The sequence below is a fragment of the Hyperoodon ampullatus genome (genome assembly GCF_949752795.1).
Source record: "Hyperoodon ampullatus genome assembly, chromosome: 17".
NCBI classification, from domain to species: Eukaryota; Metazoa; Chordata; class Mammalia; order Artiodactyla; family Ziphiidae; genus Hyperoodon; species Hyperoodon ampullatus.
The window spans coordinates 46,328,480-46,351,159 of NC_136930.1; the positions used below are offsets into that span (position 1 = coordinate 46,328,480).

The window sequence follows — 22,680 nt, forward strand, 5'->3', positions numbered from 1 at the left end:
ATTGTAACAATTTTTAAACTAATATTAGCATACATTTTCATACAATCCTTTTACACAGATTTTTTTTACAGATATATTGGCAGTAGAAATGTGTGTGTGAATCTGCACAGTGAGCTGTGGGAGTATATTGCTTCTAGTTTGGCTTTTATGACAATATTAATGTCATGTACTTACTTCTAGGGGATTTCACCACCTCTCCCTTTACTCTTTGGCTCTCCTGATATACGTCAAGTAAAGCAGTTCTCATGTTGATCAAGGATGTGATAGATAAGGGCTATGAAATTGGACTGCCATATTGAGGTGGGCAAGGGTGAGTGTTGGTGAGTGTAGAAGTGTTTCTCAGATCTTTTAGTAAAGTGGTAATCAATGAAAGTGCTTTGAGGTAAATGCCTGCTTCCATTTTTTGCACTGTATATTTTCATCTCTTATAGCTGATGTGATAAGACAGAACTGAGATGAAACAATTGGGAAGTACCCTTTGGAAGATCAAAGGGGAAGAAGAGTGAGACTAAGGAGCCGGCCACTATATTTGTCTTATTTGGTACTGAAACTTAAGGAGCAAGAATAGTCTTTTCAAGGCTCATATAAAGGCTAGCATATCTCACTAGAGTTAAAAAATAGGGATTTGGAGTCCAAGCTTTAAATAAAAATAAAGATACTTTTTCCTATTTGATATCTTTAATTGTTCAAGGATTCAGGCATCTAAATTCATCAATCCATAATAACATGAATAATAGTAGTCAGCATCATGGTGGGGTCTTTGAATTCTTTTGTACTCATTTACACTGAAATATCTGTGCTCATATTCTCTAACTTATTGCATTTTACTATAGATAAACAATCCCTGTTCCAGTTATGCCTAGAACCTACATGTTTTTATCTACTCAAGAAGATTGCTCCTACAATTCCCTGAAATTGTGAAAGTATGGGATTGGATGGGGAATATTTAAACATTTGTAAAAATAAATGATTATAGTTCAAATTTTCAAGCTAAATATGATATGGAAAGCTAAATAACTTGAGTCATTTCCTCAATTTAAAATTTCATTTTATATTGGGAGCATGACTACTGCTTGTTTGTTTTAAAATAGAAACACTATTTGCAGAAAGTAAGTTTTCATATCTTTTTTTTTGGCTGCGCCTCACAGCTTGTGGCATCTTAGTTCCTCGACCAGGGATTGAACCTGTGCCCATGGCAGTGAAAGCACAGAGTCTTAACCACTGGACCATCAGGGAATTCCCTTGTTTTCTTATCTTTTATCATGTGTCAAATATAAGAGGCAGCAAATATAAGAGGCAGCTTAGATTAGAGCAATGATTCTCAAACATTTTGGTCTTGAGATCTCTTTACAATCTTAAAAATGATTGAGAAAAAAAAAAAAAAAAGGGCTTCCCTGGTGGCGCAGTGGTTGGGAGTCCGCCTGCCGATGCAGGGGGCGCGGGTTCGTGCCCCGGCTCGGGAGGATCCCACATGCCGCGGAGCGGCTGGGCCCGTGAGCCATGGCCGCTGAGCCTGCGTGTCTGGAACCTGTGCTCCGCAACGGGAGAGGCCACAACAGTGAGAGGCCCGCATACCGCCAAAAAAAAAAAAAAAAAAAATGATTGAGGACCTCAAAGAGTGTTTGTTTATATGGATTATATTTATTGATGTTTATCATATTAGGAATAAAAACTGAGAAAAAATTAAAATATATCTTTATTAACTAATTTAAAAATAACAGTAAACCCACTGCATATGGAGTAGATAGAATTCTAAGTTGAGCTGTGAAGGGTTTACCCTTCCTTTGGGTACGTATGGAACTTGTGACTTGTTTCTATCTAATAGAGTATGGCAAAAATGATGGGATAGTCACTTCTGTGATTATATTACATTATGCAAGACTATGTCTTAGACTGAAGTAAGAGATTCTTCTGCTTGCTTTGAAGAAGTAAGCTACCATGTTGTGAAAGGGCTATGAGAGGATCACATGGCAGGCATATGTGATGGAGTCTCTAGGAGCTGAGAGCATCCCCTGGCTGACAGACAGCAAGAAAATGGGGCCTCAGTCTTAGAGCCACAAGGAACTGAATTCTGCCAACAATCATATGAGCTTGGAAAAGGACCCTGAGCATCAGAAAGAAATGTGGCCTGGCCAACACCTTGATTACACCCTTTAAACCATGCTTGAGTTCCTGACCTATAGAAACTGTAAGATAATAAATACATGTTTTGTTAAGCCACCACCAAGTGTGTGATGATGTGTTCTGCAGTAATATAAAACAAATATTTCAATATTTTAAATGAAAATGTAAATAAAAACTAACATTTCAAGTATTTCAAAAAAAAGAAAATTTTAGTGAGAAAATTGGCATTATTTTTACATTTTTGCATATCCCTTTAATGTCTGATTTAGTGGAAGACAGCTGGACTCTTTTATCTCCTTTTGTATTTATTATCTTGAGATGTCACACATAAGGTAGCCTCTGGAAAACTCCACTGTACACCCATGAGAAAATGAAAGTCCAAAAGGCAAATAACATTTTAGTACTATTATGAATATAGTTTGACCCTGCAGATTCTCTGAAAGAGTCTTGGGGACCCCACTAAGGTCACTAGACTACACTTTCAAGATTTGCTAGACTGGAGATTAAATTTTTAGTAGTCTCCTGCTTCATCACCAATAGAGTATTTAAATATATAGAAACAGGATTATAAAAGATAACCTAAAGTATATGAAACTCTCTGGTTTTGTCCTTGAGTTTGTTTATGCTCTGCTCCTCCTGATAAGTAAGTGCAAAAGATCTTTGCTGACTTTAGTTTCTAGCAGGAGTGGTAGGAATATGTTTAATATGTAGTGGATTGGGACAGGGGTTTTTCTTGAAGTGATCCTGGCATCTTTTGACTGTAGCCTCTACCTGCAAAGTTGCTGCAGCCATTGAGAAATTTGGTTTAAAACTCAGGAGCAGTTTTCAAAATGTATTTTTTAATTTGTAAGCAGTTTACAGAAATTGTCATTTTTACTTTTAATTATGTATGTCCATTCTTGTGTGTGTGTACAGTATTTAATAATGGTACTAGTGTGTATTTCTCTTAAGTGTTTTTGTTTTAATTTTGTGTGATCTCTTTTATCCCTAGGAATCCTAAAGAATGAATTAGTCTCATGCATCTCAAGATAGCTCAATACATGATAAATTGCTGTTGTCCTAAGATTTGGGATTCACTTTGCTGTTAGGAATATTAATATAGAATCTTCTGGATTTCTTCTTTAGTAATCTATGGCTACTCTAGTTTTTTCAAGCAAATAATGCAACAAAAATAAATAGTGTAGAGAATCAAAATTGTTATTACCTATAATCAACTATTTCTATGTCCGTGATATATACCTGAGAGATGCTTGTATATGTTATTTGACAGAGTTGGAAGTTCTGAGATATGATTTGGAGCTCTTTGTCTGGAAAGGTCTTTCAAGGTTTGTTTGAAGGTTATTGGTGAAACAGTTCACACTGTGCTTACCTAATTACACAGTGCTTGAACTGGAAAATTAAACTTAAGGGTGACCTCCCCTCTCTACTGATGCAACCCCCAGCCATTTTTTTCTTTTCAGTTCTTTCTTTTTTTTTTTTTTTTTTTTTTTTTTGTGGTACGCGGGCCTCTCACTGTTGTGGCCTCTCCCGTTGCGGAGCACAGGCTCCGGACGCGCAGGCTCAGCAGCCATGGCTCACGGGCCCAGCCGCTCCGCGGCATATGGGATCCTCCCAGACCGGGGCACGAACCTGTATCCCCTGCATCGGCAGGCGGACTCTCAACCACTGCGCCACCAGGGAGGCCCTCAGTTCTTTCTTTTATTACATTTCCACCCGAGCATTTTTTTGTTTGTCTATTCTTCTGTGTTAGTTCTCAACTTATTTTTTCTCAGTAATATTTTCAAATTTGTATTGAGTTTTCCGTTTATCCAATCTTTAAAACTATTTTAGTCTTCCTTTTCTCTGTGTAGGAGTTGATTTATGTTCATAGAGCAGGATTGACAAATTTTAGTTACATCTCTCAGAAAAAGTTTATATTTTTTCAAACAGCCAAGACTGTAAGACTACAGAATATATGAACTCAAAATTGTTGTGATGTAAAAATAACTTTTTCACTTCAGTGGTATATATCTGAAATTCATTTGTATAAATATTTGACATGGTTGAAAGTTTTGAGGTTGATTTAATACTTCTGTCTGGAAAGTGGTAAGAAACCCATTTCTTCTGGTTGAGTTTGCTTAATAAGAAGTCATGTGAATGGGGAGAATTATGAAAATTTGATTTTTTCATTGCAGTATTTCCCCCTTCTGCCTAAATATATTTTGATCCAGTGCTTCAGTGCATCTTTGTGTTTTATTCTCTCAAAAAATGTGAGATTTGGGGGTTATGTTTATGTCCAAGACCTACATTTGTCTTTTTATTTATATTTTCACATAATCCTTTATTTTTTACATTCTGGGAACACTTATAAACTGTAAAAGTAGCTTACATTTTACTTTATTTATTTATTTATTTATTTATTTATTTATTTATTTATTTATTTATGGCTGCGTTGGGTCTTCCTTGCTGCCCGTGGGCTTTCTTTAGTTGAGGCGAGCAAGGGATACTCTTTGTTGCGATGTACGGGCTTCTCATTGCGGTGGCTTCTCTTGTTGCGGAGCACGGGCTCTAGGCGTGCGGGCTTCAGTAGTTGTGGTACGCAGGCTCAGTAGTTGTGGCTCGCGGACTCTAGAGTACAGGCTCTGTAGTTGTGGTGCACGGGCTTAGCTGCTCCGTGGCATGTGGGTCTTCCCAGAACACGGCTCGAACCCGTGTCCCCTGCCTTGGAAGGCGGATTCTTAACCACTGGACCACCAGGGAAGTCCAATCATACCATTCTTCTTAAAACATTGTCTTTTATTAAGGCTTAGAGACCACCACACTTCCCTGATTTCCTCCTACCTCTGTGGCTTCTTCTCTTCTTTCTTCTTTATGCTTCTTCTTTACCTGATGACAATGTGGAACTTAGTTCCCTGGTACACTGTCTTAGACTTTTTTTTTCCACTTTGAACTTTCACTCTGGGTGATCTCATCTAATCATTACTAACATGCTGATGCTTCCTGAATTTATATCTTTAGCTGAGAACTCTTTTCTGAACTCCATAGTGACATCCAATTGCTTACTTATCTGGCTTTCTAGCTATCTTACATGCTCCTTAAATTCAACAACTCATCATCTTCCTCTTCCTTTCCCTCAATCTGCTCCTCCTTTAGTGTTCTCTTTCTCAGCAAATTTTAAGATTATCTGCTTGATTACTTAAGAAAGAAATCTGAGAGTCATTTTTTATTCCTCTCTTGACCTTCATATACTACCTTCCACCCCTGTGGCAAATCAGTCATTGTGTCTTGGTTGATTCAACATCTACCTTTTTTTTTTTTTTAAGTTTTCTTTTTTTTTCTTTTTATTTTTTTTGCTTTATAACAAATTTAATCAGTTATACATATACATATGTTCCCATACCCCCTCCCTTTTGTGTCTCCCTCCCACCCTCCCTATCCCACCCCTCCAGGCGGTCACAAAGCACCGAGCTGATCTCCCTGTGCTATGCGGCTGCTTCCCACCAACATCTACCTTTTTAGTCTTTTTTTTGTCTCCATTTTACTGTGATTTTTTTTTTTTTTTTTTTGCGGTACGGGGGCTTCTCACCGTTGTGGCCTCTCCCGTTGCAGAGCACAGGCTCCGGACGCGCAGGCTCAGCGGCCATGGCTCACGGGCCCAGCCGCTCTGCGGCATGTGGGATCTTCCTGGACCAGGGCACGAACCCGTGTTCCCTGCATCGGCAGGCGGACTCTCAACCACTGCGCCACCAGGGAAGCCCTACTGTGATCATTTTAATTCAAGCCAACTAATATCTTGGTTTGACTATCATATCAACTTTCTAATTGATGTCCTTTTATCCACATGTGGTGAGATAATTTTTTGGTCTATTTATGATGTCTCCACTCCTCCCTTTTTTCATGATGTAATGAGTAGAAGGAAATTGCGTGAAAGAAAGGAATTGTGTGTATTGTGTATATTCAATATCAATATCCCATAATAAACCATAATGGAAAAGGATAAAAAAAGAAAGAAAGGAAAGAAAGAAGAAAGAAAGAAAGGGGCTGTGGATGGGAACTCTTGGAGGCCACTATTATTGCACAGCATTTCATTTGTTCTCATATTTTGCTAAAACACATTTATAGTTGTGCCAATGATTATCATTTTTCATTTTCATATAATGACAACGTGCAGTCAGTATTTCTTTCTTGAAGAATCCAGGGATACTTGGAATTTACTAGGTAGTAGAGGTGCCTTCTGGAGGCAGTTTGCAAGCTTTAGTTGAGTGCTTGGAGTCCCAAGGCTATAAATACTTCTATACCGTCATTCCTGGACAGTGGCACTATTAGAGATGGAGTTGGATCTTATTCCTATGGCTGTTGCTCCCTGAAATTGTAGTGTTGCTTCCAGTCATTCTCTTGATAATTATCAAGGGAATATTTACTTGGAACTAGCAGTCCTAATACTAGAGGGACTTACCAGAATGTATTTTCAGAGGTCTTGGTTCTCTTTCCTCTGACAGATAGAACCTCTAGGTGTCAGAGCAGATAATCACTCTGGATATTTTCATTCTAGAGTTTAAATCTAGGATTAGCACTCTACAGCCTGATTCTTGAGTCTGATAGGAAAGGTATTCCTGCTGCCAGCTTGTAGGTGTGGGGACTGCTCTGGTAAGAGCTGCTCTGGACTGTTGAAGCAGCTCTGTAATACTTCTAATAATGCAGCTTGATTCAAAGCACAGTAGGATTAGCCCTCATATATCTGGCCTAGAAAGAGGAGTTGGGGAGATGATAATGATTGTGGCACTTCATACATTTGTGGAGGCTTTCACTGTTTTCCCTTTCCTTTCTGAATTAGATGGTAGAAACTGTGGAGGCTGTTCTGCCTCACTGGTCAAAACTAGGGAGATAGATGCAGAGTTCAAGCCCTGGGAAATGCTACAGAATTTTTTTGGTACATCAGAAATAACTGAGGATTAACACATTTAAAAAAACTTACTATGAGAACTTCTGTAGGTATCTTGAACTAAACTGTTTTCTGATTTTTATCTGAAATTTTTAGATTTGTCATGTAATTATTTAGGTCTGGGCTATTCCTCCTCTATTTCATCCCTGGATGTACTGTATGGTCCACCCTAATTTGAAGCACAGGCCAATTTATGCTTATTGAATGTCTTTTCTTTCCTTCTTTTGTGGGAAATTTAATCTGCCTTTTATTTCTTTGTTTATTTGTTATCCCTGAGGTGAATGGTTTCATGGTCTTGCCTCAGAGACATATTTACAATGCAAGACTTTAATTTGCAAAACATATGAAGACACCTTGTTTTCTGGACCATCTTTCTTATAAGCCTTAGATTTTTATCAGATGCTTCAGAAAGTCAATGGAACAAGAATAATGAATAATGCAATAGAAGAGATAGTGCAGTTGTTTTAATTATGTAGATAGAACTACAGATCTATATTTTAAGAAAATGAAAAAATTCCTTTAGTGTTTCAGGGATTTTTTATTATGGATTATACATATTATATAACATATGGTTTCACTAATTGATTAGCAATGTTTAGGTGTTTGCATGTGTGGAACATTTTAATAGAAACACTTTGGTACTCTTAAAAATTAAAAATAAACCCAGACATCTTTAAAACTGTAAAATTTAAATATGCCATGAGTGATCGTGCCTTAAGTAAGACACTTGTATTGTTAAGAAGAATATAATTTCCCAATTTTTATCCTTTCGTTTAATTTTTGAGTTTTCATTAAATTTCTTGAGACGTCTAGCTTATTGCCTCTAGGTATTTGTAAACCAAGATTCTTTTTCTTTTTTAAAATTTTTATTTATTTATTTATTTGGCTGCTTTGGGTCTTAGTTGCAGCACGCGGGATCTTCGTTGTGGCATGCAGTCTTCTCTCTAGCTGTGGTGCATGGGCTCCAGAGTGCACGGGCTCAGTAGTTTCGGTGTACGGGCTCTCTAGTTGCGACACAAGATTCTTAAATAATTTTAATTTAAGACATACTTCAAATATTTTTGAGGATGATGTAAAGAAGTTAAGTTTTGTTTTCTCATCTCATTTGGTTGTTTCATAGTACCAATTAAATAATTTGACCTATTACAGAATTTTAGGAACCTATCGATAAAGAAGAGAATAGATACCATACCATTGCTAATGGATATAGCCAATCATGGGAAAACTAATAATCTAGTATTTGATTTACTTGAGCATTGCTAAGCAAAAGTTTATGGGCTAACATCATACTTAATATATTATGGTTAATGAATTTCATTGTAATTGTAGAAGTCTCCACATTACGTAGGTTAAATTTTGGCTTTTCTTGTGGGTACTGTACCAAAAACTACAGTATAATGGAAAAAAAATTCTGTGATGTTTTCACCCAGAGATAATCAATATTAACATTTTGGTGTTTATGCTCCTAGTGTTCTCTCAGAATTTGAACATTTTAAAAGTTTTTACTACATACTACTAAATATTTCTCAAAAAGGTTCTATCAGTATACACTGCTGCCAGTAAATATGGTTTAAGAGTGCCCCTTCTCTGACCTTCTGGGCAATACTTTGCCAATTTAATAGGCAAAATAAATTATGTTTTTATTTTTATATGAAATTTGGGGATTACTTTTAGGTTGAACTTTTTAAAGCATTGATTGACTTTTTTGCTATCATCTTTAATGAAATTGCCTCTGCTGCTTAAAGTTTCTTAACATCTCTTCTTCCTTGGGAACTCTAGTTAGCATTGTCATTTCCATTGAGGAGCTAAAGATTCTAATAGAACAGTCATAGAGAAAACAATTGCCACCAGCTACACCATTTGTGAGAGTTAATGCCTCTCTGCAGGACTAGATGTAAGTATGGAGCTGACCTTACTTGAAGGACTTTCTGAATTTATCTCATTTTTGCAGAAAAGTGTAAGCATAAGCATTGCATCCCTTCATTCAGCATCTAATGAACAGGGATATAGAAACTTACCCAAAGAAATTTTATAAATATTTTTTGCATGAATAAATATGGTAAGTAAAAGATACCTAATATTATTGTTAGAATCCTGGTTCCAATAATTTGATTCCTTAGATAGTTCATAGTGAGGTTACTTCCAAGTACTATATACGTTATATAGTTTATAAAATACATTTATATATATTACATGTTTTAATATAATAGTAACTTTATGAAATAAGTGATGTAGCTTATTTTACATTTGAAGAAACCATAGCTCGGATATATAAAGTGAACATCCTGAAGTATTAGGGCTAGATAGTATTAGGAGTCAGTACTTAAATCCAGGCCATTTGACCTCAAGTGCCATGTTCTTTCTGTCCTTATAGGAGCCTTCAGTACGTAGAAAATTTAAAACAAATATTAGCTATAAACGTTCTTTATAATATTTAGGATATTTATAACAAATTACAAAGTCCATCCAATGAACAATGTTTTTCGTTGCAAATATTGGTCTTTCTTCTATTTCTTGAGCCTTATAACATGATGTGGTAGGCTAAAACAAACAAACAAACACAGAAACTAAGAACCAAATTAAGCCCTGAGCAGTTTCCTATCCTACTTATGGGATGCGAATAAAAAATAATTAAGTTTTCCATAAAATTTAGGCTTCTTATTTATTAAGCACCTACTCTATACTAGGCACTGTGGTAAACAAATAAATGTGGGCCTTAATCTCATGGAACTGAGGGTGAAAGACATTAAACATTCTTTTCAAGTAAATATATAGTTATACTTTCATCAAATGCTATGAAGAAAACGTATAGCGTACAATGAGAGTGCATAATGGGAGACCTAATCCAGGTCAAAGAGAGCCTTTTTGAGAAAGTGACATTTGAGCCCTTAAGGATGAGTAGAAGGTGGAAGGTGATAATGAGGTGGGAAAGTGGAAGAAATCTCCTCTGAGATATTGAAGGAACTGTGAGAAAGCCAACCAGAAGTGTGTGTTGTACAATGACAGCTGGAAAATAAGGCTCTGAGGAAGGTCGTTGCTATATTGTTTACTTCAAAGAAACCATTTTGAGGCTCATTCCAGTAGTCTTTCTATTGCTTAGACCATTTTTGAAACTCTTGCTGTGAGCTTGCCTTCAAAGAAACTTTTTTTTAACTACAGAGAGTGTTTTGCAGTGTAATCACCTTCTTATTTAATAGAGTTGCTTTAAAATGGCTTTTGATTATTTATAAAAATTGAATCTACCCACAAGGGGGAAAATATATATATATATCACAGATAGTATAAGCTTTGAAAGTAAGAATTTAAAAATGCATGTTTCCACTTATGGAAACTGACCTTTCATAGATGTGAAAATCAACCTTGTAATCAGAGGCTTAAAAATTTGAAGCACATCAGGTTGCTTCTGTTTGAGTTAAATGGAAGAAACCCATTTAAAGTTACTTGTGAGTTGAAAAACTTGAGATGTTTGCTCTAACTGAAATATACTTGACTGGGTCACTGGCAGGTAGGTTTTCTGTTCATCTATGGAGACTGATCTATTTACAAATAGATGTGCGTATATGTGTGTATATGTGTATGTGTGTGTGCCCACGTGTGCACATATATAGAAGATAGAATAACATGGAAGGAGCATGTGAAGTGGAGTCCGAAGCAAAGACCTTCATTCAAATACTCTATCTTTTACAAGCTGTGTGATCTTTAATCCCTTAACACCTAAGTTTCTTTTCATCTATAAAACGGTAGCAACATTATCACTTACTCATAATGTTTTCTAGATATCAAAATAATTTAGAAGCACTTTATAAGCCAAAAAATACTTTATGACTATTACGTGTATGTGTATATTTCATAAATAGATTAATGTGCACCTATAAAAATCTAAAATAATAAGCAAAATAGGAGCACTCTTAGTTGAGGACAAATCCATAATTGAAGACCTTAGTTTATAAAAGAAGTAAATGATTTGTTTAAAAGTTTATATTATTACATGTTTACTTTGTATCATTTAAAAATTTATATTATTGTTTATTTTGTGTTGTTATTTTGTGACATGTTTATTCATGTCAAAAAAGAATTCACCACTTCTAAAAAACTTCTTAGTGTATTTAAGTGCGTATTTATTGATAGTGGTATGTGTGTGGAAGGGGATAGAGGAGGTTAAGGCTAAAAGTTGAGGGAAAAAGAGCTAAAAGGGATGTATCTGTTAAAGAAATATCATGATTTAGGAACAATTAGAGATCAGTAAATATATTAATCATCTCTATAAGTGAGTTGATTTTTAAAATTTGGTTTTAAGTTCACCAGAGCTACACCAGAGCATCTGTTGTAGAAAGATGGATGATTCTGGATATAGAGTAACCTAAGATTTTATCTAAACCAGAATTACTCATTAAGAATGGATGGTGATCTGGGGTACTCTAAGACCACTGGGGCCGTCAGGAAATATCCTTCTGAAAAATACTGTGACCACCATTGTTGAAATAAATTAATAATAGTTGATAAAGTCTCTCTGGCCTTCGTTGTGTTTTTTTGATTTGTGAGAAAGTTCATATTTTATGTGTGCTGTTTAAGTGAGTTTTAATTGATAAGGTATAATTTTTTTCTACCATTACATAAATATCATGTAGTCACTATGTATGGCCTTTAGAAAGGGCCCAGATTGAACATTGTTCACTTTCCTTTAAAAATAAATAGATGAAGACGTTTTAAAATTAAATAAGAATTAAGACAACTAAGTACATGTTTTTCAAATGTCTCTTGAGAATTATGGCATTATAAATGCAGGCAATAAAAGCCCTATTGTCTGTTATATTTTTATTGCTTCATGATATCAAAAGAAGGATATACTACTTTTTTTCAAGTATTTTAAAAAAATTTATCTAATTTATTTATTTTTGGCTGCGTTGGGTCTTTGTTGCTGTGTGCGGGCTTTCTCTAGTTGTGGCAAGCGGGGGCTACTCTTCCTTGCGGTGCATGGGCTTCTCATTGCAGTGGCTTCTCTTGTTGTAGAGCATGGGCTCTAGGCGCACAGGCTTCAGTAGTTGTGGTTCGGGGGCTCCAGAGCGCAGGCTCAGTAGTTATGGCACACGGGCTTAGTTGCTCCGCGGCATGTGGGATCTTCCCGGACCAGGGCTCGAACCCGTGTCCGCTGCATTGGCAGGCGGATTCCTAGTCACTGTGCAACCAGGGAAGCCTACTACTTATTTTTTGAGTGTTCTGGTCCTATGCAGCAACCTGTACATTGATGAGACCTATATACTCTGTTGCTGGAGTTATTCATTTTTCAGGGAAAGAGAAAAGGGTTGGGAAATGTATAATTTCTCTCCCTCTTACTCAGTAGTAACATTGAGAAGATACCTTGCCCCATTTTTATTACTTCTGAGATTTTATTGCTGGTAGCCAGATGTGCTGAAACTCCTGATGACAGCATCTATTCATTGCGTGTTTTTAATAGGCTGAGAGAAATATGAGTAGAGTACATGAAAGCAGCTCAGCTTCGCACTTCAGCTGGGAATGCCCAAAAAGCTTACTGCTGTTTAGAATTCTTGCTACAGTCAGGAGAAAGCCGAAAGCCACACGGGTACTGAATCTTCTACGACTGAATTAGAAGAATAATGACTGTACAATTAACTATCAACCTCTGCTCATTTAAGCGCAGTTTTTACAGAGCTCAGGAGAAATATGGAACTTGATTGGCATGTTTTTATTTGATGGTGTCTGCAAATAGATGACTTTAAAGACAGGTGGTAAGGAAAAATAAGAGAAGGAAGAAAAAAGGAAGGAAAATGCAATTTGAGACATTGCGCCAGGTCTGCAATTCTGTTTTGTCTCATTTTCATGGGGTTTTTTCATCCCCACCAAATATTTTACAAAATGAGCTTTTTGGACAAACACTGAACAATACAAGGTGGGTAAAGCTAAACTATATATTCTTCTAGTATTGATATTTTCAGAATAATAATCTTATATGTCTGTAAAATTGTTCAGTATTGAAATATTAGTATTATAAGGGTGTTGTCTTTTTAATCATAAATATAAAATTTTATGTAGTTCTTAATTGATTTTAAGAAGGAAAATAAGCTTACCTCAAAGCACAAACAGCATCTTAAATTTAACTAGCTTGACCTCTGAAACATAATACAGGCTGTTTCATGATTTCATTTTCTAATAAAATGATTAACTTAAAATGTCTGATATTTTTCCTTTGTGATCACGCCAGTGATTACATTGCATATATAAGGATGGGGATATATAATCATATGTGATTTGTTGGAAAATCTGAATTAGCAATCATGCATGCTCTTTATAAAACATGCGGAAGATGTTTTCTAGGTCTAAGACATTTCTCTATGCAGGGTAGATCAACAGTCACTTTAAAACAGCTATATTATGGAACTGCTAATAATGCTTTGTATTAGGTCAGCTATTTTGGAAGGATGCTTTGTTATAAATTCCTATTGCTTTTTCAACCTGATCTTTTTTTGGTGTGTGTGTGTGTGTGTGTGTGTGTGTGTGTGTGTGTGTGTGTGTGGTGAAGGTTGTTAAATTATGGACATATGTTTTAGATGGTTTCTCTGGCTTACACTAAAAGAGATAGCCTATTAAAGAATGCTTTTAAAATGCTGTTTTATCACCCAGTTCTCCCCTCATTTAAGTTGTTTGCATTTTGAGAATTTCTAATGTTATATACCTAGTGTAGAAGAGACCCCATTTCAACTAAATATATGTGGTGAAAGACTGAGAAGGAAATTCTGTGAACATGATAATGCACTGAAACCTTCTGGAAATTGAGGGAGAACTAAGAGTGCATAGAATATTGAATGGTTTTTGCTGGTCTCTTCCTTTTAGGATCTCTGAACAATGTGAGGCAGCCTATTTCATAGATTTAAAAATACCTATTACACAGTATATGTTTTGATTTAGCAAATGAAAAGGAGGCTTTTAGAATTTGTTGACATTTAAAATGTTTACTGATGATAAATATATCTATGACCTTTTCATGGAATATAGAATAATGTATCGGCTTTTTATAAAATTTCACTTCTTTCCCCATACAGTTCTGTTCAATTAACTAATTTGATTGTTTTTTACGTTTAGTTTTTGGACTAATTTAAAATATGTGAGTTATGAAATTCTGTGATTCTAAAATAGGCTATCTATATTTTAAGATTTTTTTTAGTTTAGTAATACATTGCTTGAGTATCTGTAATGATAAAAATAATCTGTATTGCATTTTACATTTACATAAAAGAGGCAGTATGGCTTTCTTAAAATTTCCATGATCTGAAGCTATCAGACTTTTAGGATTGGTACTCATCCTTTATACATCTATTCCTTGTTTGATTTCTATTTGTTTTTTTTTATGCCAAGAATTTATGTGTTAAAAATATTAATATTTGGGCTGGGTGTACATTCACTTTAAAAGTGGTGCTATTAACAGCATGGTATGGAATTAGTTTTATAGTATATGTTAGTAGTTTTAAAATATGAGAATATCTATTTTTTGAGGGAATTGTATGCATCCCTATTACTATTCTTTTCCTTGGCCTCAAGTTTCTATTATTGTTGGCATGCTTATAATTGCAATGCTCTCATTGTTAAAAAAACTGGAATTTTATGTTGCTGCAGTTAAACATTAAATTGTGAAGTTTCTAATGCTTCTGTGAGGCCAGTCTTATTTAACTTTTTTGATTTTTTAATCTAAAATTATCTGAAACTACCAGTTAATCAATAAAGATTTATTCTGTTTTAGGAGGAATAAATCCCCTGCCTTTATATATTTTTGACTTCTTAGTCTTCAGAAAACATGACATTTTTTCACATGTAGCTCTACTGATCTTCATAAATGCAAACTACTTGATTTACTTTTAATCAAGCAAAACCAGTTATACAAATAGTTATTATTTTAGAAGTATCAAAGGTGAAAATAAGTTTATATGAACTTATAATTAATATTGCCACATATTCTAATGTTTTGGTTACTTTGGGTTCAGATCAGATACAGTGGACTTTTAAAATTCTTATTTTGCTTAGACACTGAATTAGAAAAGTAAGATGTAGACTAAAAAATCATTCTTGAAGAAAAAATTATGGAACAAAGATGATCTGAGTATGTCATCAGATGATGTGCTCTTACAACAACTTTAAAAATGTTTCTAAATAACAGGCCTTTCAACTTTGTGGACTGGACATAATAAAGGTCTTAAAGTTGAAGCATCAATTCTATAACTGTCACTCTGGAAAGAACAGTGTTGGTTGTTATTACATTAATAATAGTTGTTTAATTGGATTAGTTGAAATGGAATATTCAGTCATTGTATTGTGACATTAAGTATGATCTTTAAAGTGACAGAAACATAACATCATAGATATGGACAATTGCATTATATTTTATTCTGAATTGCTTTCTAGGAGAAATTACTAGAATAGTACTATGCGTTAATAGTAGACAATCTATTATCGAAAGGGAACTCTGTCAAATAGTTTTCTTGAGACTTTTTCTAGGTAACTAATCTTGTCCCTAAATTTGCAACTCAACTTTCATCAGATTTTTTTTTTTTTTTTTTTTTTTTTTTTGTGGTATGCGGGCCTCTCACTGTTGTGGCCTCTCCCGTTGCGGAGCACAGGCTCCGGATGCGCAGGCTCAGCAGCCATGGCTCACGGGCCCAGCCGCTCCGCGGCATATGGGATCCTCCCAGACCGGGGCACGAACCCGTATCCCCTGCATCGGCAGGCGGACTCTCAACCACTGCGCCACCAGGGAGGCCCTCATCAGATTTTCAGGTGGTAGGGCAGTTTACTTCTATGACATACAAGCAATAAAAAGTTCAAAATGAAAATCTCCCATAATAATTATTCCAAAAGCATTTCCAGGTTCAACTTGTCAAAGAAGCAAAGATTTTCAATACACAATAATATTATGCATCATAAGTCACTAAACTGGAGGTAACTATAGATTGTTAAAATATTTTGCTATCTAATGAATAATTGAAATTTATTTATGAGTGAAAAAAATCGAAATATTTTAGATGGGCTTTTTGTTGGAAACCATATAGCATGACCCTTATGTTTCAAACTGAAAGTTCTTAGCTGATTCTCTTATCATTGTGGTTCCTGAGTACCATTTTTGTGCATAAAGGAAGTGGAAGGATATTATCTTCTTTTACAGCTAAAATAAAACAACCGAAGGTCCAACAAGAAAAAAAAATTAGTGTTGGCATCCAATGTAAATCCACTTGATAGGTTTTGATAAAATGACACTTTAAATTCTTATTATCAAATTTTCTTACTGTAAACTCATTTTTCCCCAAATTAAATTATTTAATCAGGATACAAAGATAATTGCTTTTGTTACCAGCAAAAAGTTCTCAAGTACTAAATTCATTATGAAATCTAAATTTTGTGGTCTTGTCTTTGGAAGCAAACAAAAATGTTGGGATGCTAGAAGGTATATTTTTAAGTGTTCAGGGCCTTGAGTAATCAGTTGCTTTGAGCAGTATTCAAATAACATAATAATGATGACTATCTTTTGTGATAATATTTGTGGAAAAAATGTACTTAATAAGTTTTTCAATTTTCGGATTTTTAGTAACATTTCTTGTATTTTCCTACAAACCTGTAATTATTTCTCTGTCGCTAAATGTGTGACAGTGAATTTGCTGTGATGGCTGGCCACACAGGGGCATAACAGGACTGGAATTTATTCAAAATAGATAATAAAATAGAGACAGTCTTTCTCTCCTTTCCATCTACATATAATGAGTTATGCAGGCTTTAATATTTAAAAGTAAGATTTAAAAAACTTACTAGATCAAAGAAGATTTGGATTTGTTGGTGTTTTCAATTACAAGTAAGGTAACCATATTATCTGATTTGCCTGGACTGGTCCCAGTTTATGCCTGCTGTCCCCCACCTATTATTATTAGTACTGCTTTTCTCTCTCAAAAGTGTTGTTATTTGACAATAAATTACAGAGCCACTCTAATTATAAAACTGAAATGTAAAGCTTGAATGCACCTAGTGTAAATGGGCTCTTTTCCTCTGAAACATTCCCACAGTTCTAAAGCGTTAATATTATTTTAAATAAAATTTGATTTTGCAAAGTAAATATTTAATTATGTCATCTGGTAGTGTTTTTGGTCAGAAGTATTTAGTCCTTTACGCAGCATTTTCTATTGCTTTGGTTTATAATGAAGCCATCAATTTATGCTCAGGATTTTTGGCACAGACACCTGTTATTCATCATGGCATATTAATGACTACTTTGACATTGAAAGAACAGCATGCTTACTTTTTATAGTTCTGGGAGTGCAGTCTGCACAGTGTGCATTGTTTGGAGTTGTTATGATCACAGCACAATCGGTTTTTCATTATAGGAACATATTTCATGAACAGTCTGTATTCTGAAAGACAAAGCACCCAAGAGTCTGATATGCATGCGCACATGTTCATGCACATACCTACACACACATATATGTACATGTATAAACCTTGTTAAATATATAATTATTATGATAATAGTTATATTATAGACATAAAAGTTTATCTTAACAATTGTCTCTTTATATTTCTAATCAGAGTGACTTTTGATTCCTAGATGTGTACCATTAATATTTTTACCAGAATGTTTACTGTGAATCTTAACCATATACCACAATTATTAGTATAGATACTTAATCTGATACTGATGTACAGTCTCTAAGTACTATTTTCTCTTTTCAAAGAACTTTTTATAAAGTTACTGCTTTTGTTGATGACTGACATGTAAAAGTTAGCTATACTTTTTTATTATCAGCTTCTATATGATTGTAAGGAGTCTGAGAAAACTCAAAGAAGATAATTACTGGTAAACTTAATTTGTTTAATTCTGGCACTATTCACTGAATAGTAAAGTGAATTCACTTCATATATGCTATGAGCTGTCTTCATATCCATTTATGAGTTACTGACAAAGATTCATGTACCCAGGAAAAGAATTCCTAGGGCTGATCTAGGAATTTAGATTCTGAATTTGAGAAGTTTTAAGGATCTCAGAAATGTTTGTGAGCACTTTTTTGGGGGCAAAATGAAAAAAAGCCATTGCATGTTAAAATTGTGGCATCTTAAACTGTGAGGGATCTTTATTTTGTCTAGTGTTTTTCAAGCCATGTTTTTTGTTTGTCTTTTGATTTTAGCAGAGAACACTTCCTTTAAAATCTAACTCAATATGTAAAGCAGTTAAAAGTGGAGCAGTTCTGGTTTAGAAATTGAGACATGGGACCCAGATTAGGCTATAAGGAACACGATTTTCAGCTGCTTACTTAAACTCAGGACTTCTTAGTTGAGTTCCTTTAAACTTTCCATTTCATTGCATGACCTTTGAAATGTCAGATATAGAGGTAAAGGAAAACCTCAAGGAGAGCTGCCATGTTTAGTCAGCGGTTGATTTGTGCCTGACTTTTCTACATATATTGTGGTAGCTTTACATTGTGCAGTGAACACAGGAATTGTGTTCATATCTTGGGTCTGCTCCTTGCTGGCTATGTGATATTGGTGGAGTCACTATACTGTGAGCCTCTTGAATTAGGGGCTATATATTTATTAACCTCTGAATACCCACACGTATATCCCTCATGATTCTTTACAGTCAATACTGGCTCCCTTCAGCCTCCAGAACCATATATTGTTCTGATTTTTTTTTTCTTAGTATAGATTGTTTTGTCTCTTCTAGAAGTTCATGTAATTGAAACCATGTAGGTGATACTCTTATAAAAGACTTTTAATCAGCATAATTTTAAAAACTTCATCCATGTTGTTGCATATTGAGTAGTTTTTCCTTTCCCTAGGAGTAGTATTCTATTTTATGAATATTCTACACTCATATTAATCTCCTTGTGGACATATATTTTTATTTCTCTTGATGAATACCTAGAAGAGGAATTCTTGGGTGATAGGATAGGTCTATATTTAGTTTTATAAGGCCAGATCGTTTTTTAAAAATAATTAAACTCTCACCAAATATGTTTGAGAGTTTTGGTGGTTTCACACACTTTCCAACATTTGATGATATACATCTTTTTAATTTTTTGTCATTCTGGTGAGTTTATAATAGCAACTCCCTTTGATAGTATTTGCCTAACGACTAACAATGTCAGGCACTTTTTCATATGCTCATTGGCCATTTGTATATCTTCCTTTCTGAAGTGTCTGTTCAAAATTTTAGAAAATATCTTCCTTTGTGAAGTGTCTATTCAATTTTTTAAAATTTAGGTTTTTGTTTTTTATTAATGAGTTGCAAAAGTTCTTTATTCGAGATATCAGTCATTTGTCAGATATATGCTCTGTGAATATATCTTGCAGTCTGTTGTTTGCCTGTTTATTTTCTTAGTAATTCTTTTAAATGAGCAGAAGTTTTAATTTTGATAAAATCTAATTTATCAACTTTTTTCTTTTAGAGTTTTTGTTTTCTGTGTGCTGTCAAGCAATTCTTTGCCAATCCCTAAGTCATCAAACTATCCTCCTATATACCTTTCAGAAACTTTATAGAGTTTTAGCTTTTTAATTTAGATATACAATTCATCACATTAATTTTTGTGTGTATGGTGTGAAGTAGGGGTCAAGATTCATATTTTTCCTGGTTGATATCCAGTGTTTTACCACCATTTGCTGAAAAGACTTAAAGACTTTCTACTCTCTACTGGATTGCTTTGTCACCTCTGTAGAGGATTAAATAATTGTATAAGTATGATTTAATTTCAGGGCTATCTATTTTGTTCCATTGATCTATTTGTCTATCTTTCTGCAGTATCCTAATGTCTTACCTTTATAGTAATCTTGAAGTCAGGTAGTGTAAATTCTCCACCTTTATTCTTTTTCAAGATAGGCTGGATATTCTAGGTCCTTTGCATTTTCATATATATTTTAAAATCAATTTGTTAATTTTGATTTAAAAGTTTGCTAGGATTGAGTCTAGGATTGTGTTGTATTTCTGTACATTGATTTAGGGAGAGTTAACATCTAAAAATATTGATTTTTTTCCCTTTGGATATTTCTTCATTTATTTAGGTCTTCTTTAATTTATCTAAGAATGTTTTGTAGTTTTAAGGGTAGAGGTCTTGAATGACTATTTTTTCATAAGTATATAAAGTATTTGATCATACTATAAATGGAATTATTTTAAAAATTTCAGTTTCTAGTTGTTTTCTGCTTTTATGTAAATAATTTATTTTCAATATTAACATTGTATCTTTTGACCTTGCCAAATTTACTTATTAGTTTAATAATTGTTTTGTAGATTTGTTATGATACCATATGTAAACATTCATGTCATCTGCAAATAAATACAGTTCTACTTTTTTTCCCAGTATTTATGCTTTTTGTTTCTTTTTCTTGTCTTATTAGGACAAATAGTACAATGTTAAATAGAAGTTGTGATAGTCCATTAGTTTATGAACAGTTTAAAAAAGTTACAAATTTTGTAATTTTCCTTTATTCACTTTTTAATGTCTATGGAATTGATAGTGATAACCCTTCTTTTATTTTTGGTATTGGTATTTTGTAATTCATGAAATTCGTCTTTTTGCTTGACCGGTTTATTTTTTATTTTAGCTTTGTTGATTTTCTCTCTTGTTTGTCTACTACTTTGCTGATCAGTGTTTTTATCTTAACTTTCTTTTCATTCTGATGTTCCAATTTTGGTATTTTAGACCATTTAGAAATCATCCCAGATATTCCATAATTAAAATTTTTTTCTCTCTTTTTCAGATTTTGTAATTTTCAAGATCCTTTCATAATCTCTATCAGATGAAAAGCTCATCTAGTGAATTTTTAATTTCAGATATTTTATATTTTGTTCTAAAATTTCCATTTGGTTATTTTATTATTATTTTTTTACATCTTTATTGGAGTATAATTGCTTTACAATGGTGTGTCAGTTTCTGATTTACAACAAAGTGAATCAGTTATACATATACATATGTTCCCATATCTCTTCCCTCTTGCGTCTCCCTCCCTCCCACCCTCCCCATCCCACCCCTCTAGGTGGTCACAAACCACCGAGCTGATCTCCCTGCGCTATGCGGCTGCCTCCCACTAGCTATCTATGCTACGTTTGGTAGTGTATATATGTCCATGCCACTCTCTCACTTTGTCACAGCTTACCCTTGCCCTTCCCAATATCCTCAAGTCCATTCTCAAGTAGGTCTGTGTCTTTATTCCCGTCTTACCCCTATGTTCTTCATGACATTTTTTTCTTAAATTCCATATATATGTGTTAGCATACAGTATTTGTCTTTCTCTATCTGACTTACTTCACTCTGTATGACAGACTCTAGGTCTATCCACCTCATTACAAATAGCTCAGTTTCATTTCTTTTTATGGCTAAGTAATATTCCATTGTATATATGTGCCACATCTTCTTTATCCATTCATCCAATGAGGGACACTGAGGTTGTTTCCATCTCCTGGCTATTGTAAATAGAACTGCAATGAACATCTTGGTACATGACTCTTTTTGAAATATGGTTTTCTCAGGGTATATGCCCAGTAGTGGGATTGCTGCGTCATATGGTAGTTCTATTTGTGGTTTTTTAAGGAACCTCCATACTATTCTCCATAGTGCTTGTACCAATTCACATTCCCACCAGCAGTGCAAGAGTGTTCCCTTTTCTCCACACCCTCTCCAGCATTTATTGTTTCTAGATTTTTTGATGATTGCCATTTTGACTGTTGTGAGATGATATCTCATTGTAGTTTTGATTTGCATTTCTCTAATGATTAATGATGTTGAGCATTCTTTCATGTGTTTGTTGGCAGTCTGTATATCTTCTTTGGAGAAATGTCTATTTAGGTCTTCTGCCCATTTTTGGATTGGGTTGATTGTTTTTTTGATATTGAGCTGCATGAGTTGCTTATAAATTTTGGAGATTAATCCTTTGTCAGTTGCTTCATTTGCAAATATTTTCTCCCATTCTGAGGGTTGTCTTTTGGTCTTGTTTATGGTTTCCTTTGCTGTGCAAAAGCTTTGAAGTTTCATTAGGTCCCATGTGTTTATTTTTGTTTTTATTTCCATTTCTCTAGGAGGTGGGTCCAAAAAGATCTTGCTGTGATTTATGTCATAGAGTGTTCTGCCTATGTTTTCCTCTAAGAGTTTGATAGTTTCTGGCCTTACATTTAGGTCTTTAATCCATTTTGAGCTTATTTTTGTGTATGGTGTTAGGGAGTCATCTTAATCTCATACTTTTACATGTAGCTCTCCAGTTTTCCCAGCACCACTTATTGAAGAGGCTGTCCTTTCTCCACTGTACATTCCTGCCTCCTTTATCAAAGGTAAGGTGACCATATGTGCGTGGGTTTATCTCTGGGCTTTCTATCCTGTTCCATTGATCTATCTTTCTGTTTTTGTGCCAGTACCATACTGTCTTGATTACTGTAGCTTTGTAGTATAGTCTGAAGTCAGGGAGCCTGATTCCTCCAGCTCTGTTTTTCGTTCTCAAGATTGCTTTGGCTATTCGGGGTCTTTTGTGTTTCCATACAAATTGTGAAATTTTTTGTTCTAGTTCTGTGAAAAAATGCCAATGGTAGTTTGATAGGGATTGCATTGAATCTGTAGATTGCTTTGGGTAGTAGAGTCATTTTCACAATGTTGATTCTTCCA

General features: G+C 34.5%; 1 protein-coding gene across 28 annotated transcripts in view; it reads left to right on the forward strand.

Annotated features, from left to right (window-relative positions):
* RIMS2 (regulating synaptic membrane exocytosis 2) overlaps positions 1–22,680 on the forward strand; it is a gene marked incomplete at both ends in the record, with an annotated part of 562,776 nt that overhangs the window by 204,470 nt on the left and 335,626 nt on the right. For 14 of the 28 annotated variants that reach the window (XM_079722692.1, XM_079722683.1, XM_079722690.1 and 11 more), the window contains one exon: positions 12,832–12,953. The exons of the other annotated variants lie outside the window; for them this stretch is intronic. In XM_079722692.1, the coding sequence (XP_079578818.1) occupies positions 12,832–12,953 (122 nt within the window). Of the gene's footprint in view, positions 1–12,831; positions 12,954–22,680 lie in introns of those variants that run through there. 28 annotated transcript variants of the gene reach the window in all.